The 19,876-nt window shown below is 39.2% G+C and overlaps 3 protein-coding genes across 9 annotated transcripts in view; 1 reads left to right on the plus strand and 2 right to left on the minus strand.

Annotated features, from left to right (window-relative positions):
* Positions 1 to 19,876, minus strand: part of ETV7 (ETS variant transcription factor 7) — a 741,840-nt gene that overhangs the window by 690,500 nt on the left and 31,464 nt on the right. The gene's annotated exons all lie outside the window — the stretch shown is intronic.
* OARD1 (O-acyl-ADP-ribose deacylase 1) overlaps positions 1 to 19,876 on the minus strand; it is a gene marked incomplete at its 5' end in the record, with an annotated part of 34,715 nt that overhangs the window by 14,547 nt on the left and 292 nt on the right. For 3 of the 7 annotated variants that reach the window (XM_083745154.1, XM_083745152.1, XM_083745151.1), the window contains 4 exons: positions 13,289 to 13,825; positions 15,118 to 15,230; positions 16,509 to 16,567; positions 16,912 to 17,056. In XM_083745154.1, the coding sequence (XP_083601280.1) occupies positions 13,723 to 13,825; positions 15,118 to 15,230; positions 16,509 to 16,567; positions 16,912 to 17,056 (420 nt within the window). In that variant the 3' untranslated portion in view covers positions 13,289 to 13,722. Of the gene's footprint in view, positions 1 to 13,288; positions 13,826 to 15,117; positions 15,231 to 16,508; positions 16,568 to 16,911; positions 17,057 to 18,139; positions 18,261 to 19,347; positions 19,875 to 19,876 lie in introns of those variants that run through there. The other 4 variants (XM_083745149.1, XM_083745150.1, XM_083745148.1 and 1 more) reach the window with 4 other exon arrangements.
* Positions 1,414 to 12,380, plus strand: APOBEC2 (apolipoprotein B mRNA editing enzyme catalytic subunit 2). The gene is made up of 3 exons (XM_083745100.1): positions 1,414 to 1,798; positions 9,070 to 9,617; positions 11,128 to 12,380. Exons 1-2 carry the CDS (start codon positions 1,644 to 1,646, stop codon positions 9,608 to 9,610), a joined length of 696 nt encoding a protein of 231 aa, XP_083601226.1. The 5' UTR covers positions 1,414 to 1,643; the 3' UTR covers positions 9,611 to 9,617; positions 11,128 to 12,380.

The following is a 19,876-nucleotide window of genomic DNA, read 5'->3' on the forward strand; positions in this document are numbered from 1 at the left end:
ACTTGATTTGTTGAAGGACATTTGTAAAAACACTGGGGAGTTGAAAAGGGTTCTGGACACTGGGGAGCTACTGTGTGGTTCCCAACAAAACATACCGGGGGGTAGGGAGAAATAAAAACGTAAGAGAGCGAAATGTATAGTTAACTGTTAAATAAAATCCAGCATGAACTTATTTCAAATATTGTCTTGCATGTGTTATTATAAAAATGCATGTTGGAATTTTTCAATCTTTATAGTCTAAAGTCTACATGAAAGGTATTCAAGGCAATCTCCATCCTCAGGAAGTTTTGGATAGCTCAGGGCAGAGCAATGCAGACATCCCAAACTTTTGCAGGTCAAACTAGCTTGTAGGCAAGCTATATATTTTTTCAGAATGCATGTACAGCTTACTGAGCTCCAATAGGCAAAATCTGCACATTTCACATCACTGCCTCCTGATCTGGACCTAAAACCACTGGGTTCCAAAAAATTAGCCATTTTTATACTTGTTCAAAACCAGCTGTGTATTCCCTGCCTCAAGCAGGCTCCTATTCTCAACTCATCATCATCAGTATCATTTCCCTTTGCCCCAATCTGCATTCATTTTCTAAATATCAAATTGCACCAAGGCAGTATTGGTCCTAGTCCTCTCACTGCAATTCCACCTGAGCAAAACATCTCCAGATAGACTGACTGTGGAGAAGACAAATCAGCCACCTAAAAGACATAATACTTCTCCTATATATTCCTTATTAACTAATGCTATCATATTCCAGTGTGTTGGAAACTTCATAGATCCTCAACAAAAGGCAGACCCTGTTGGGTTTACTCTCAGGTTCAAGAACAACTTCAATCATTCATATTATTTTGCACTAGCAGAACATCTCCCCCAACATACTTTCGGTTTGTGGTGCTGATTCCAAACAACTTTCAGTCTGTTTTTCAGTATATTCCCTAGGGCAGAGGTAGCTAACTTATAGTCTAACAGCATCTGTAGGGTTACGTCTCCCTTCATTCCTCACTACTGGCCATGCTGCCTTGAGCTAATGGGAGTTGCAGTCCAATAATGTATGAGGGGCCACATCCCTGTCCTATGAAACAAGCATTTTAAAGGATACAATTTTCATATGTATGTAAAGGTTTCAACAAAAGGCCCCATCAACCTTTGGCTCAACAACCAGTCCATTTTCTAAAAAAAGCTAACAATGGCATCGTGCCTTCCTCCTCCTGTCTAGTCTGGAAGGTGGTCCCTCAAGGGCAGGAGGAGGGCGTACTGTCCAGGGACATTGGTCAGTGACCAGCCTTGCTTGAAGCCAGTTTTCCGTCATGGCTGTGGATAAATAGGTTACTTCTGCATTCAGGATTTTCCATCCATCATCCGCCCACACTGAACTCGTCACTTCATACTTAAAATATAAAAGGGAGGCAAGGGAGAGGCCACAGCCAGAGTGAAAGTGAAGAGGTGACATCCGAGAGTGCTGGAGTCATCCTAGCCTGCACCCAACCCTGTCGTTGCTGCCATTCCATATATAGCTCCTGACAACTGTGTCTAGGGCTGGAACTTCCAGCTCTCCCCACCACCACCTCCTGTCACATTTCTGCATCTGAAGCCTAAGCACAGCTCTTGGCCCCTGCTGTCGCCTTTGGACATCCACTGCAACAGGATGGCTGAGAAGCAGGAGCAGCCGCAAGTCTCCCAGAATGGCGAAAAGGCTGAAAATGCAGAGAACGCAGAGAACGCAGAAAACGCAGAGAATGCAGAGGAGGCCGAAAAGCCACAGGAGCTGGAGGAGCTGCCACCCTTCGAAATTGTAACAGGGTAAGAGGTCTGTTTTATCCCATACTCAACGGCAGCTAAAAACACAGAAGACAAAAAGAAGATTTTTGCAGAAGTTGGCCACCGCAATGTTTGCAGGGGTTTTTTTTTAAAGGGGTCTGCCTCAGGTTCAAGGTTTTACTGCTCTGAACGACGACCCATATTATTTCTAAGCTTTGTGGTGCAATACAGAGATTTAAATGTTATTCAAGCAGGATGAACTCACAGCAAGTATTTATTTTACGATTATCATTTATGGCACTGAAACTGTTATTGTCCCTCAGTGGGGGAAATGCTCACCTGTGGGCTTAATCATATTGCAAGAGGTTGCTGGCTGTGTGCCCTCCCACGAGCCAGCAAGAATGTCATACATTTGGTTAACCTTTTCCACATATGCAGCCTCATTAAAATGAAAAAAGAGGAAACTTTCTGAGTAGGACTAGAGGGACTTTGCATCTATTCCAACTCTGAAACGGAGAGTTATAGCTGCAATTTCTGGTTCGTATCTAGGCAGATTAAATCCAATTGTTTAAAAAGACCCAATAGCAGAGGTGAACGTTAAGTCATCTGAGAGATTTAACGGGTTTTTATACAATACAGCAGGCATATAATGCAATCAGAAAATCTTTAATCATAGAGATTGATTCATCTAGAAAAACCTTTTGAGCTACTGTCTTTAAGCATTAATAATATTTATCACAGTACCATATAAGTGTGATACTTAAGACTTCAACTACAATATGTAGTGAGAAATTCATCAATATTATACACCTTTATCCTCTTACCATGATCTCTATGCCATGATATTCAGTTCCCAAAACAAATCAAAAGTGGTCATAAACTGTAAAACAAGGATCTGAATTTGCAGTAATAATAGCTTTGCTAGCAATTTCAGTTTGCAACACTGTTTTTCGCTATGCTCTGTACTGGTGTTGCAGAGGAAAAGAATGAGGCCCACCCAACTAAATGCAGATGAATAGGGCAAGGTGCTAATCCCTAAGACAATGCTTTGTTATCATCCAGAGTCTAGGTGGCTCCTGGTTGCAAGTTTCATACACTTATGCTCTTTTGATGAGTATTACCATCTCATTCTATTCTATGGAGTTAAGCCACTTCTGGGTGGAGCTATGGTTTAAGGACTAAATGTTATTCATTCCTTGGTCTCTACCAGAAATAGAAGCAAGAGAAACTGTAAATATAAACTTTTGACACCACTAATTGCTGAATTATTTAGGATTAGGTGCCCAAGGCTGTAATCCTACTTTACACTCTTACCTGGCAGTTCCATTGGAGCTAACTTCTGAGCAGACATGCACTAGATTGTGCAATAAATGATCATGGCGCATATATTAAAGACACACCTGTTTACAGAGGCATGTCTTTGATCTTGCGACCAGATGGGATTGTTTCATTGCGCATTTCAATTATGGATGTTTTTATTTTAATGTTTCAATGATATCGTTTTATTGTGTATTTTAATTTTGAATGCTTATATGTATTTTAATACTTGAACAACTGATTTTTATGATTAAGTGGCATTAAGTGGTATATAAATTTACTTATCAACAACAACAGCTTCATGCTACCAAATGTGTTTCATGTCTCTCAGCCTGGGTAGCTCAGCTGGTTAGAGCTTGGTGCTGATACTGCCAATGTTGCAGGTTTGATCCCCATATGGGACAGCTACACACTCCTGCATTGCAGGGGTTAGGACTAGATGATCCTCAGGATTCCTTCCAACTCTACAATTCTATTATTCCAGTTGTTTATCAGTTGATTGTGACACAAAGCAAATCGTTCTGATAGCTTTACTAAAACGGCAATTGAACCATGGACCTCTGGGGAGTTGGGCAGTGTTATTTTATTTCTGACATTTATACCCAGTCTTTCTTCAAAGGAGCCCAAGGCGGTGTACATGACTGCTCATTTTATCTTCACATCAATTCCATGAGGTAGGTTAGGTTTACAATGGCTAGCTCAGGCTCACACACAGTAAGCTTCATGGCAAAATGGGGATTTAAATTTGGATCTTGACACTCCTAGTATGACACTGCACCACAGCACTATAGCTGTGTGCAAATACTGGATTATTAAAAATAATAATGCTGTTGAGATGGACATTATTATTGTCACTACTGCTGCTGCTGTACTACAAAAACCAGGTTACACTATTTCAGCTCTAGCTATAACCTCAGTTTTGTAAGAATGAACCCCAACAATTCCATCTAATCCAAACCAAAGATATTCTAACAGATCTACACAGTAATCCCACTCCAGTGCAGAGAAGGGATAGTGTGTAATTCAGTGGCAGTCTAGAGGGCATTTGCATCCATAATGTCTTAGCTTCAATTTCTGGCATCTTCAGTTAAAAGGATCAGGTAGTAGGTCTTGACTAAACAACAATGAACTCTGGCAATTTACACATTAGCGGCTTAAAATGTAGCAAGGCTGCTTTGCCCTGCTGTGTTTCAAGTTGCACTTGCTCATTGATGTACATACCAGAGATGGACAGGGATGTCTTCACCTGGTGCCCACTGCCTGCTTGGCTTCCCCATGCCTGCAACCCACCCAACCCCGGAACTCCTATTCATGAAGCTGCTCGTGTGCTGTCATCGGCACATGCATAATGGCTGTCTAAAATGTAAAGATTTCAGTTTAACCAAGGCTTACATTTCCAAATTGGACAGATGGAAGCTGGTTTGAATGGAGGCATCAAACAGCAGCATTCCTCAGGAAGCTACAGGTTGGATGTGGATTGTGCCAACATCACATATACACGACTTCAAACACTAGCAATAGAAGTTCACTGGAGCAAGGTCATGTTTCCAAAGCTATAAAGCCGAATACTAAAACCTTAATATTCTGTTCTGAAGATGCTCATTGTTTGTAACTTATTGTAATGCTTTTGCTAGGTAGAATCATGCCTTTGCATGAGGTGAGGCATTCTGCCAATATAATTTAAACTACTATCTTGTAGCATGCCCAGTCTTTCAGAGAGACATCCGTGTTCACAGGCTCAGATATCGATACTGCCACTTAGTATTACAATATTTAAGCATTCTTTCCAAAGAATTTCTTGTTGCTTATTTTTAGGCTTTAGTAGGCTCAATTTCAACTTATTTTAAAAAAATGAACTAAATATAGGTTTGAAACAAAACAGGCTTGCAGAGAAAACATACACCGGTGACATATTCATATGAACTGCTATTGGTACCTCCAAAGTTCTTCTCATCTTTGTCAAATGAGAAGCAGAAGGTAAAAAAGTATTATTTGCCTAAGATCAAAGGAGTTCATAGTGAGCTGAAATTTGAAACCAGTTCTAAGTTCAATTACAATTCAGTAACTGCTTTCCATGGGTAAGGTTAGGCAATACAAGCAGGGCTGGATTAAAACCGTTAGAGACCCTATGCACTGAAAAAAATAGTGCCCCCATATGTATCTCAACATAAGAATACTAAACCATACCCCCACCCACGTGTGTGTGTCTGTAAGAAAAAAAAATTATCAAGTACATAGAACTCAAAAAACATCAAAAATAAAACATAGATTTATTGCAACATATGATGGGATCTTATTTCCTTGCATTATTTTGATCTTTGTTATGCCCCCTGGTTTAGGTGGTGATAAGGAATAAAAAATAAAACAGAAAAATGGGGTAAGAATGTGGAGTGGATGCAAGAAAGTCTAATAAATGTCTGATTTTTCCCATGATGTCTACCTTTTAAAAAAAATATGTCAAATGTCAAATTCTTTATTTTAAAAAATCTGTTTTTTGTGCCCCTTCTTTGATGGTACCCAAGCACATGCTTAGTCTGTATGCACCAAATATAAGAGGATACACTATGAATTCAGTGGTCTCATCAAAGCTTTGAGTATCTGCAGCCAAACAAGCAGGGCATTTTTCTTCAGAATTTTTATTCTTTAAATATCTTGCGCTCTAAGACAACATAACCCCTGCAGCTGCAAAGAGAAATCTCAGATCAAATTTTCTATTTATTTATAAGCTTCAGTCTGATGAAGCCAGTCATCTAGCTAATGAGGGGATTAAAAACACCAAACATACCAGCATTTCTGCCTAATTATCCCATGGCAGTTCAAGCATTTCAATTGCCATTTGTAGATTAGAAAAGCTTCACAGTGTCTTGCCAAGTTTTTTTGATGATGTCCCCAACAGGTGCAGCAGCTGTGGAACCTGCACTGAGAATCTGACCAATCTTTATAATTAAGAATATCCTCCTATCCCTTTCTATAGTGTTCTAACTCTTCCTAAAGCTGCCACGTACATTTCATATGACTCCTACAGATACATTAATTTGCACTACATCCTTCTGCAATGGAAATTAAACCATCAAACAAATAGCTTCAGCCCAAAGGATGGAATAACACAAAGTGCAAATCCTGCTCTCTTCTCTTTGGCAGTGGCAGACCGCTGTCATGATCATGAGGATATCTGATACTGTGGCTCCAAAGTCCCTCAAGACAGCACGTTGTTTGGCTCTTCATAGTGTTCGATCAGTTCCATACACACAGAACTTTGTCCTTACAACAAGCCTGTGAAATAGGTTAAGCTAAGAAATTGTGCACTTCACAGCTGAATAGTGATTTGAACCTAGATCTCCCCAAGTCATAATCTGACACTCTTACATCACTAGTTTCTCAGACAATTTCACAAATGGAGTTAAGCTAGAAAATTATATAAACAAAATAATAGGGCCTGATAGACAAGAAACAGTGGGTTGCTGCACATCACCATAATCTAAGAGAATGCTTCCAGACTCATCATGTAGAAGGAATACACAGCATTCGCATATTAGAACCGCAAAGCAATGAGATTCTTTTTTAAGGAGATATCTTAAGGACAATAAATTCACCAGCACTACGTCATAAATCAACTTGGAATTTCAATTCCAATGTTTTCCACAAGTATTCCTTGCATGGGAATAACTTAAAAAGTACTCCTGAAAGGGGACAAGGTAACACAGAGAGGATTTAACTACGTTTACAACAGAGCTCTAAATATCCAAATGTCTAGTTTCTAGTTTCAAGGAGACATCCAATGCAGTAAGATTTATATAGCTCATTTTCTTCACTGGTAAAACGTGGATATATGTATTTCCCAACACTCATATATATAATATGCTCAGTCCTCTTTAAATGAACAGAAATGTGCAATAAAAAAAGAAATAATTAACCTCACATAGCAAATTGGGGGAGTAAGTCAGTCAGCCAGCTATTATGTCCCTTCTAGCCTCAGAACTGCAATGAACTATGAATTTTAATGTGTTGTAGAAGTCCCTTGAGCATTCTGAATCACTGTTAGGTTAGAAGAGAACAGCTATTGTTAGGGGCAAGTTGAACAGCACACAAGATAGCTTGAAAGGCAACTATGTCACAGACGTGCGCGTATGTGCTGATTTATGGGACGTGTGGTTTCTTTTCCCCTTGCCCTTTCAGTGATGAATAACTAAGCGCTTCAGAGCTGCAGGGGACACAAGCAATCTGCTACAATTTGTGATTGCTAAGGACAGAGGCTTCAAAGCCTTGAGGCAAGATCTGTTTAAGATATTTTCCAGCACCGAGTTTAGAATCCACACACACTGGAATATGCACTCTGCACTTATGTGCAATTAAGCAGAGCATAGCAGACACTATAGAGATAAGCACTACATCAAACAGTGCAGCTATATTGGCATCCACAATGAGCAAACAGTTTTCATGGGTGTACCGGGCACTTAAAATCCAAGAAAGTCTAGGTGGTGGCCAATCTAGCACTCTCTAAATATTGTGGACTACAACTTTAATCACTCCCAGCCACCTTGAGTAGTGATCAGAGATGATAGGAGTTGAAGCCCACCATTATCAGCTTGCAACCCCTAGTATACCCTAATGCTACCTAAAAATTTGCCACTCATTTTGCATGTTAAATTATCCTTGCTTTGAAGCCAGTGAACCTTACAAATTCCATAAAAGATGCTGTACTGTCTTTCCTGTGGTAAACTAACAAACCAAACTATGGCACCTTAAAGAGAAATTGATTGATTTACATTTTGAGCCTCTGAAGGCCAAGAGCCTCTTACATCTGGTACATAGACAGAAATATGAAGATGATTTCACCTGGCAGGAAATACAGTGGAGCAAAGCCCAGTTTTATAAGATGGGACTTGGAGAGAGATAAATGGATGCACTTACTTAGATCATATAACTTAATACTCTGTTAAAAGAGCAAAGTGAAATGCTGAAGCCCCACACAGAAGAATGGACATACATAGAGCTGGTTTCATATGCTTCTCCTACTTCAGTGGGAGAAATTCAATGTAGTGCTATGGCAATAGTTCTGTCAGTGCAAGCTTTCCAGATTGCCAAACAGAACATCTTCCTCTTCCCATGCGCTGTTCAGGAGGTTCTCTCACACACTCAAAGGGGGCATGCAGGAGGAGATTGGGGAGGAAGCCCTGTTGTGCTAGCAGGAGCCCGTGCTGGCTTCCGCTTGCAGGACTTGCTAGCTGAATCCCACACAATAGAATGACTAGCTTCTACAAGGCAACTATCATGGAAGATTCCAAATCTTGACCCATCTATGAGTCAATCAGAGTCTGAACTTAAGCTTGCTGCAGAAAGGTCAGAGCAGGTTCTTTGAGGTACAAATCTCACTATGGGATGGAGGGAGAGAAGAAAATATGTACTGGGATTAAGTGCTAACTTGCGTGCATTACACCAAGAGTAATTCAAGATGAGGCATCTTGGATACAAGGAGCTAGAAAAGTAAAGGAAGAAGCGAAAAATCTTAATAGCCAGTAGATTTAAATGAATATAGAAAAATAAAGCAGGCAGGTGAATAGCTCACCAATGGTTTGTAGATATTTACTTTCAAATCACTTTAAAACCACAAAAGGGGAAATTAGCTTGTGTATATCAGCAACAGATTACTTGAAAAACAGCTGATGCAAACACAACCTGCCCTCTAAGCTGGAAACATCTGACGACTTACTTCCTCCAACTTTTCCCCAGTTCCAATAGCAACTCCCTTGTGGTTATACCAAAGCTTTTTCACCAACTTCTACCATAAACCTCCAAATTACTTGAACATGGAATTAAATACTGTATCTTCAGGAAATTTAGTCATTGCCCAATTCTTCTATGTCTCAGGCCTTAAAGGGAATAGCATGGTTACAAAATTACCTTAACACCACCAATAACTCTGAAATTAATGGATGAAGGGGGTTGTGTGTTATTAGGTGTGTAACACTGAGGTTTTCTTTCACTCTTTTATACAGGGAACGGCTTCCAGCCTTCTTTTTCAAGTTCCAGTTCAAGAATGTAGAATACAGTTCAGGCCGGAACAAGACCTTCCTGTGCTACATCATAGAGATTCAAGGCAAGGAGTCAAAAACCTTACGGGGCTATCTGGAGGATGAACATGCAGCAGCCCATGCAGAAGATGCCTTCTTCAATACCATCTTGCCTACGTGTGAATCTGGTCTACGCTACAATGTTACCTGGTATGTCTCTTCTAGCCCCTGCGTCGGCTGCGCTGAGCAGATAACTAAGGCACTGAAGAAGAACAAGAACCTGAAGCTCTCCATTGCAGTGGGCCGTCTCTTCATGTGGGAAGAGCCTGACATTCAAGCTGCTCTGAAGAAATTGAAGGCAGCTGGCTGTAAAATGAGAATCATGAAGCCTCAAGACTTTGAATATGTATGGAAGAATTTTGTAGAGCAGGAGGAAGGTGAGGAACCTAAGGCATTTACACCCTGGGAGGACATTCACGAGAACTTCCTATATTATGAAGAAAAGCTTGCTGAAGTTTTGCACTGAGGTTCAAGTAAGTACAGTACCGTAATGAATTCTGAAAACTAATTTCAGAAAGCTTTCTCCTTTTTAGAGTAGTTTCCCAGACCATCTAACTCATGAAAAAAATACATTTTGTTCTATCCAATGTTAATAAGATAAAGCAAAGAGCTGGAGACATTTTTTTAATTTTCCCCATTTCAGAAGAGCCATACTGAAGTCTATTTCATAAGCTACATGAGAGGTCTAGATGCCTATCAAAACTATTTCTGTATGGCAGATACCCTACACAGCTCCTGTGCATATGTGGAAGACCAACTGCCCTGCCACATGGCAGAAGTTTTTGCAGGTGCCCTGAGTGTAGCATCTGAACAGAAAGTTGGCTTCAAACCATCTCAACCTGTGACTCTTCAGATGTTGTTGCACTCCCAACAACACCAGCCAGCATAGCCAACAGCCAGAGATTATGGGAACTGGAATCTAACAACATATGGTGGGCCAGAGGACCTTGGCCTACAATGACTTGCAGTGGCTCTCCAAGATTTCAAATAAGAGCCTTTCCCAGCTCTACCTAGAGATGCCAGGGATTATAACTGGGCATGCCTCCAGACCATCACTATTTTGCAGAAGGGATTCAAGCACATACTTAAAATTTAGGCTTGTGTAATTAAAGTGGATTAATACACTGTGTCACCCAAATGTGACAAATCCACATAAAAAAGACTTTTTGCAGTTGGAAATGCACTGAAAAATCTTGGATGAATGAATGAGAAACGGGAAGATATATAAACACCTATAAGCAGTTCAGGATGAATGCTCACTGTCATATAACCACCCCAGAAGCAAAGCAGAACTAATGTTCAAAAGAGAACAAACATAGCCTACGCTCCATGTTAGCTTTGTGCCATCAAATCAGAATGAATGCTCAATAAATAGGTTTTCAAGAGGAGCCCTGGGACCTGCTGCATGCAAAACATGTGCTCTACCATTAAGCTATGGCCCCATCCCCTGGGCTGTATCTGCTGCTCTGTCGGAACAGGTAATCTTATTATATAATACATCACAATATACAACAAACAAGTTCTAGAGGCATACTTCAAAAGACATTATTTTTTCTGCAGTTCAGATTCATTGCTTTGAATCCCATCTATTTAAAACAGGCATTGAAGAAAACAGATTAAAATATTATGGAAAACAAATGCTAATAAAGCAGGCACATGACATTACAGCAAACCTCATCTGGAACCTCATCAGTATACAATCAAAGTCCTATACCAGCTTCCATATCAAATGTCAACAGGAATCTTAGGCACCCCATTCTAAGACAAAACCTTATTCTAAAACACATGGAATTTATGCTAGGAACTTGGCAAGGGGTGAAGAAAAACATCCGGCAAACACCCCACCCCAAACTAAAGGAGAGCTATTTTATATCATTTTGTCCATTATGCAAGAAGAACAAACTGGTGAGGCATTGGTTATTTTGAGTAATAAAGCCCCGTACATTTGAGAAAAGCAAGTCAAGTCTCCCTTTCTCTCCCCAGGGCCAGCGTGTGTGAAGTTTGCCAACCCTATGGAGAGACAAACATGATATACTTTGACATCTGGGACTCCCCCTTCAGTCCGCCAGAGCTGCTTTGAAAAAGAAAAACAACACCACAAGTCTCTGGTTGACATGTCGCCTTGCTGACTAAAAATACATTTATTATGCTGCATGTAGGCATTTGGTTGTTTGAAATACATAAACCTGCAGTGCTGCTGCTCACATGGGAGGAAAAAGCATTATGATATGGAATGAAGTTAACAATCTGCAGTGCAAAGCTTTTCATCACTGAAAACTTTAAGCAAACAAGTCAAACCACAGCAAAGAGCTCCTTACCAAAACAATAATGCAAATTAAATAAGTTTAGCAAATGTGGTACTCTTTTATCATTTCAAATCTTCTTTAAGAGAACATAAAATAAGTATACGTAAGTCCTGCTATTCAGCCACTTGCTATCTGACAATTCACTTAGAATTATGCTCAAATCTTGCTATATACTCTGCAGATTCGCTTGTTTGAACAGTCGGCTTCCTTACATATCTACCCAGGAGGCAAGCCCATTACATTCAGTGGAATTTACTTTCAAGTAAAGTGGTATAGGATTGCCGCCCCAAAGGTAAAAAACAATGGCCCCAATCCAGAAACGTGTGGCAGCTTGAGTCCTTCTTTTCAGCATGGCCATTCTTCCATACCAGCTCCAGTTTGGGGAAACATCTGATGTACCTCTGAAGCAAAGCAAGGAACAGCTCATAGGAGGGAGGGGTGCCAAAATTCTGGTAGACCTACATAAACCTTTGCATCTGCCTAAAGGGGTTCTCTAGATCACAAAATGTATTACTATATGATGAGAAATGTGTAATAGCATAAACCAGGGGTTCTCAAACTGTGGAACCAGTGTTCTGCAAGCTTCATTCAGATGGCCCATGATGTGTCTGTAAAAATACGATTAAAATGCATACTGAATCTAGCACAGTGTGCTACAACAGGCAAAAAAAAATATTAAGTGGTTCACCAAGACCCTTTGAGATTTTCATGTGGTCCATGAGAAAAATAGTTCAGGAACCACTGGCATAGATCTCTTAGTTAATAAAGCAATTAATAAAGATTTACAAGTTCCCTTCCAAGATCACTGTACTGCAAAATGCTCTGTGATACAAATATGTGAAGATCACATAAAAGGGATATTGATGATTTCAACAAAAGGACCACAGTAATGACAGATTGTCCACATTAAACATATGGGGAAATGAAAAATTTGCTCCCAGAGCGTTTCTTTATTTTTGCACAATTTCTGTCTTCTGGTACATATATCCTTTCAGGGACACACTATTCAATTAATTTAATGAGATATGCTAATTGGATAATACCTATCTTCTTATATTTATTGCACATACAGATCTAAGGGAAACCACATTTATTTTAATATATACTATAGGAGCTTTTATTTTTCTGCAAGAAGCAACCTTGAAAGCTCTGATCATGTATGGCAAGAACAAGAGCTGCAGAAGTAGAGTTTTGGGCAAGACTTAGAAAAATCCCATGTCAGATATAGAAGAGGTATTTTTTAATAGTTGCTTAATCATATTATTTAATATTGATATGTTCCTTTGCTGCTCAGCAATACCTGGTTTATGAAACAAATGGACTAAATGGAACTGATCCAGAATTCCACATGTATGCCAATATGCACAGAGCTCTTACATATGCAGGATACCCCAATAATTTCAATAGAAGTAGATCAGTGCTGGATTTACGTATAAGCTAAACAAGCTATAGCTTAGGGCCCCACTCTCTTGGGCCCCCCAAAAAAATTTAAAGGAAAAAAACCCCATGGATGTACATTTTCAAAATATAAGATAAACTTCTTCTTAATTGTATTTCAGTTCAACAATTACTTTGATAAAATACATATTTTGTTATGTGCAAATGGCTTTAGATACCTATTAGGTCCATAAATTACCATATAGTATATATTCAACACACACAAAAAACAGCGACAATTTGTTGTTGACAAAGAACAGCTGGACATATAAAGGGCCCCATTACCTTCAGTACTTAGGGCCTCATCAAACCTAAATCCGGCCCTGAAGTAGATGTACATATCAGACCTTGTATGTGCACAAAGAGATACAACACTAGTTCAAAATTAAACAGTTCACTCATTCTTGGAAAAGGTATTTTATTTACACAGAATAGGAAAATCTAATTACAGAACAGTACTTTAAACAGAGCATATAAGACCTGCAACAGTTAACCACTGAGGTCCCACAGTTTTCACATTATGTTGAAACACAGGATTGTATAGCAGAAAGTGCTACACTAACCAAAACACATCTATGCAAAGCCTTTATGTCTGTTTGTTTTTAATTTGTAAGTTTGTCTGCTGAGTAAAGCACACTCATCTGCTGGCTAGATAAACATCCCTGAAAGATCCAATTGTAAATTTCTACAAAACACTGTCCATACTTGGACACTAATAATGGTGAGAAATGTCTGGAAGAGTAAAGAAAACTGAAATGAGATCATACCATCATCTTCTTCCAAATCAGTCACAAACACAGATTACAACAGTGCAACAGAGCAACTGCCCTAATAATTACAGGGAATAAACTGTAATGCTAACATCTGTATCCTCAAATACTTCTTCAAGCACTGTTGAAACTTTATTCCAATCCAGGCGGTCAAGTCCGCACCCAATCCTGGAAGATAAAGAATGCCCAAGTATTCCCACACATTCATTCTTGCCAATTCACCCTTGAGAAATATCCTAAAAAATGCTATTCTGTAGAATCATCATAAAGTTTAATCAAAATACTCGTAATTGCTCCCAAGCAAAGCCAGTTAGAATTATTACTAGTCTCACATACAAATAGCATCACAAAATGAATACACCAGATCTGTCAGTCATGAACTGGTGCCCAGTTCTGAGGTCATGGAGAAATCATGGTCAGGACACCATGAATGGGCTATGCTATGTGCATTTCCTCCTCTTTCTGCATGCTTTGACTTCCTCTTGCTTCCTGCTTTACAGTAATGATAGTATGCCATAACATCCGTATCAGGCAAACTATGATTACTGCAAACCATATTATGTCTCCAAATCTGAACTGGAAGTACTTACACGCAGTTTAGAGGTCACCATAAACTAAAAAGAGAGGGAGGGAACAGGCATGCAAAGAGAACACAAAGTCCGCTGAACAATAACCAAATCAAGATTTGAATGAAACATCAGAACAAGATGTACATCCATTTACACATGCAACAAAAAATAAAATAAATAACTAGTTGCCCTCAAAACTGCAGCAGAGTATGTACTCAAATGCAAGAAAGTTAGCAAGCTAAAACAGACATATTATTGGATCATCTAAATATTACTAATGTCTAGATTTCTCAGCATATCATCTATATAATACTCCGGGCTTTGGTTCTGACAATTGCTATTGTTTTCCACAATATTTTTATCAACTCAGAGGTGGTCAGAGCAGAGTTTTCTCAAAAAGCATAAATCTGCTCCAAAACACAGTGTTATACGTTGGCCTCAAATACATTCATTTTCTCCTCCATAATTTCTAGACTGTAAACTCAAACGAAGCAGAAAAGGTCATTTCTTTCACACATATGTCATCTGTAAATATATATAGAATACAGTGGTACCTTGGGTTAAGAACTTAATTCGTTCCGAAGGTCCATTCTTAACCTGAAACCGTTCTTAACCTGAGGTACCACTTTAGCTAATGGGGTCTCCCGCTGCCGTGGCGCAGCAGCTGCATGATTTCTGTTCTCATCCTGAAGCAAAGTTCTTAACCCAAGGTACTATTTCTAGGTTAGCGGAGTCTGTAACCTGAAGCGTCTGTAACCCGAGGTACCACTGTACATTTTAAAGCATTTGAAATTTTCCAAAGAATAATAAAATTTTACTATATAAGATATATGTATCATATGAACATTCCAAAATATGTGGCAGTAATTTTCCAGTATCAAATTTGCTTACTTGGGCATAGAAATGCAAGTTACACCATTATTCATGCAGTGGAGTTTCATAGCTTCCAGACTCTTCTGTAAATTGCCATAGGTAGGTTTATGAAAGTATTTGTTCTTTGTAATCTGAAAGCAAGTGCAAGGTTAAATGCAGATTAGCCATACTTTTGATTAGGCATCTTTACATCCCATGTGACACGTGCCTTCTTAGAATAAGTTGCACTGAATTCAATAGGACCCACTGTCTAGTAAGCATATTTAAGATTGCAGTCTTAGGCTGAAATCTTGTACAAAATTACCTGAGACTAGTGATCTCAGTGGGATATAATTCTGAATAGACACTTAAAGGATTGTGTTGCCTCATTCATTTATTAGGTACTTTTAGCCAATACAGTTGATACTAACCAATACTGTTGATACTAACCATAGATCACATGAATCGATTAATTAGATTAATTAATTAATTTGGCTGCTTGGAGTGGCAAACTGAGACATGTTAAAATTTGCTAAAATCTGGGCCTTCAGGTTGCAATCTCAAAACTAAGTACTTGCAATTTGCATCAGTGTCAGTGGGACGTGTAAATGGCATTATAGCTGCCACACATACATTAAAACCTGGTCCCTGCGATGTTAAAAACACTGAGATTCTGCAGGTAAATATTCTGATTTATGTTTGTTTTATTTATTTTTAAAGGCTCCTGCAAAGTTACTACTCCTGCTGATACCTATTTGTAAATAGTTTTTTTTTGAAAGAATGTGACAGAATAATCCAGCCATACTTTGTATTACAGATGCAATTTACAAACAAGGAAGCAAATATTTCAGCTCCTGAGTGTTTTTGGAGAATATGATTCAACTGAATAAACAAACAAATTTCACACCGCCAGGAACCTCTTAATGAAGCATAGTATAACAGCAAAAAGAGAAGATAGATAATTGTCTATGTAAATATATAAAGAGATATTTTAAAAGGGAAGAAATCTATTATGCTAAATTGCATTTAACACAGTTGCCAACTTAGCTCCAGACAGATATAACACAAATGTGAATACATCCACTTCTTGAATCACTGTGTGTTTTCAAATAAGATTTCAAGCAAAGGTATTGTCTGTGATCATCTGAATACTGGATGGTACAGACTACTCTGAAATTTACTAAATAACACACCACTCAAACAGCAACTTCAATTTCTGCAACAGTTTGCACTTGAACTCTTAATGAAAGGCCTATGTAAGTGAAAGCAGTTGCTGAAGTTGCATTGCAGCAAGATTAGGTCATTAAGATAAGGGTGTTTTATCTTTCACTCACAAATGAAGAAGCAGAAATACTAATACAGACAGATATCTATCTCCCTGCTAAAATCAGTTCATGTACCCAAACCTTTATCATGTGCCCTGCTCTTACCAGATAGTACACATATCGATTGTCTCTCTGCAGAACAGCCACATCTCCAGTCTTCTTTCCTAAAACAAATTAGAAAATCTTTAACAGAGCCAAAACTAGGTGTTTTGTCATTTGGGTCAAAGACCCAGTTTGACCCCCTACTCCCCAATGTGTGCTTGCATACATACAAACAAAACACATACCTCAACACATTTATTCATAACGGGCATAAAAAGTAGGCAATATATCATTTGATTTAGCTTCCCAAAACCAATCAGAAGCTGCGCTTTGGTTTCCGAACATTTTGGAGATTGGACGGACTTCCAGAATAGATTCCATTCAACTTCCAAGGTACGACTGTATTAAGAACCTAGGTTCTATTTTTTATACATTATTATGCATTATTTTTTCCTTTACTACTTACTCTGGTTCAAGAGCTCTTGAACACCACCAAACCTCTTCTTGAAAATGGCAGCTATGCCAGCACTCATGTGACAATCCTCACTGATGCAGTGAGCAAGGGAGTCTGTTTCAGGACACGTAAAAAGGTCCCCCTTTATGTACATGATCTGAGGATCAAAAGAAAGAAAGAGAAGGCGTTTGAGTCAGAACACCAGGAAACATTCAGTATCACAAAGAGTGCCACCATCTAAGTCACTGACACCTTCCTTTGATCCTGTGCATTTTTACTCCAAGTAAGTCCCAACACAATAATTAAGGCTTGTTCTTATGAGTGCAAAATATTACAGTCTCAGAACTATGCACACACACCTAGGAGTAAATCCCCCTTAAGGCAGTGGAACTTACTTCCAAGTAAACATGCACTGTGTTGTGCTGCCAGTATCCACATCAATGCATCCCTGTCTTCATTATACTTAGGCATGTGCTAGGACTAAAGAATTCTGAAATCTATTTGCAGCACAATATTTTACCTATCTTGGAACTTTATGGTAAAGTGTTGATAAGAAATCTAATAACATCTACTATATTTACTCCAAAGTAACTCCCAGTGAGTTCAGTATTATTTACTTATACTTACCTGAAGGCTTCATTGAAACAAATGGGAGTTGCTTACAAGAAACCTTGGTTAGAACTAGAATACCTGCTTAGGACTTTGTCTTCATAATTAAGTTCTATTACTGTTGAGTTCTAAGTTATTTGTGAGCCATATAAATGTTACACATAAATACTGTGGAGATAGCTAACTAATTAATCCATCTCTTTCTATAGATTTAACTTACTTGGAGTATTCTCATTTCACAGTACAGTACTTGGTATTTAAAGTTAGAACACATTCCAGTAATAAAATTGCAAACCTTCACTATAAACGGGGGGGGGGGGCATTCCCTGATTCATCTGAAACCCATGTCTTTATACAACTACACAATAAATGCAGTAGCCACTAATTAAGTTTTAACTATGTGATTTCATTTAGAAACAGTACTACCTAACATAAAATCAGTACAAGAACTTCAAGACTAGCAATAGCCAGCCTTCCTCTGGCTGCCTGATGTCAGCAATATAGCCAATGTCAACAGTATGAAAGCTCTCTAAAACCACCACACAGTATTTCCTGTTGGGAGTCGCAGACAATTTCCAACTAATGACCTACTGCACACAGGGAGCTACAAGAATGGCAAAGCTAAACTCACAACAAAAGAAGCATGAGCTTCTGTTCAAACGAAGATGCATGTCTATCAGCCGGACCCTCATTATGTTTACACAGAAGCCACTCTGTTCTCAATGGGATTTGCTTCAAATTGCAGCCTCAATCTGCAGAAAATAACACGAATTGGACAGCTTTCTTTTGAGTGCTATCAAAGTCTGACGATCAGGGAGAATTAATTTCTTATACGGGCCAAAATGGAAAATGCCCAAAACACAGTTGGAAGCTAGGATCACACTGATTCAAAACTCAAATACCCATCCCAAGGAGTCTGAATCTTCTAAGTTTACTACATTATAAAATGTGGATTATGAAAACCTGGTAGATATATTTGCAGCAAGGCCAAATAAAAAATTTCAGCCGAATAGCTGAAAACAAACATGGCTATCAGGCAGGTTTTTTGTTTTGCTTTGTTTTTTAAGAGGAGAGAGCTAGAGGGAAACATCATGAGAATTAGTAGCATTTTTAATCTAACTTGCAAAAATGCCAGCCATTTTATACTTGGTATTTTATTCTATTAAAGGCATTTGGTGTAGGATCAAGAAGGATAGAACAGGTAAACATGACTGACAGAGAACCATTTCCAAAATAATAATCAGCGGTCAGATTGTCAATAGTTGTGTGTGTCGATCTGAACTTATTCTATCATTTACTGTACTGTAACCTAAAGCTTACAAGAAAATGAATAGAATCCTTTTGATCACCACCTATGAAAGACAACTGTAATGACTACGAGAGGATTTGTTCAACACATGGGGAAGTGCCTAATTATATTAGATTTAAAACTGCCAATTGAGTGAACCGTTTCCTGACGAGCCCATTAGGTGGCAGTCACAGTCAGGCAGGATCCAAAACTGTACGGTTCCAATATTGCACCAGTGAACCTGAGAACCTTTTTTCGGCGCTTTCGAGGCAAAGCTGTGTTAAGGGAAACAACCGAGTCCAGTACTGTATTCATTATCAGGTGTAGCGTACCAAGCAAATTGTAAGTCTTGAGAATACATTTGCTTAATATACCATCAAAACCAAATACCTAAACTTTCGCCTCCTTTCATCACAACTATAGGATTGAACATAATTACAATAAAGATACCCCGCTTTCCTGCTACGAGAACTAAAACAGCAGGCACCAACAACAGCAAAACAGAATTGCTGAATTATAACAAATGGAGGGAAAAAGACTCCACTACGCACTCGCTCTCCTTTTGCAGCCATAAGCATCGAGGGCTTTCCAGGATTTCTTCAGGAAATAAATGGGAAATTCCTATGGGAAAAACGAACTGGAATGACAGGCAACAGCAGCCCCAAAACAAATACGAATCGAGGTACGGGAGACCCTGGGGGGGTGTTATCAAATAAGGGCTCTCCCCCGGGCTTTACTTTAGGGGCCTTTTTAAAACACAGATAGCCTCCCAAGAGTTTCGGTATAATTATTCTGCCTACAGCCTTCTGAGATAAATGCGAAATAAAAGCGGGAAGCGTCCCCCTGAGCCCTGTTCCCACTACCTGCCCTAACGGCTGCTGAGCTATTAGGCGTCTCCACAACGGAAGGCGCCTTCCCCTGTTTCAAAAGCGGTAGCTACTAACACCCTCCGGGGAAAAGCGGCGCTGTCCGCCACCGAGAACGTTTAAGGGCAAACGTGTAACGTCGCTCTCCAGCCTGTTTTGGCCGGCGGCGGGGAGGCCCTCCAGTTTCCTGTAAACGCAAGTTACAAAATGGCAG

This window comes from Podarcis gaigeae (genome assembly GCF_964106915.1).
Source record: "Podarcis gaigeae genome assembly, chromosome: 6".
NCBI lineage: Eukaryota > Metazoa > Chordata > Lepidosauria > Squamata > Lacertidae > Podarcis > Podarcis gaigeae.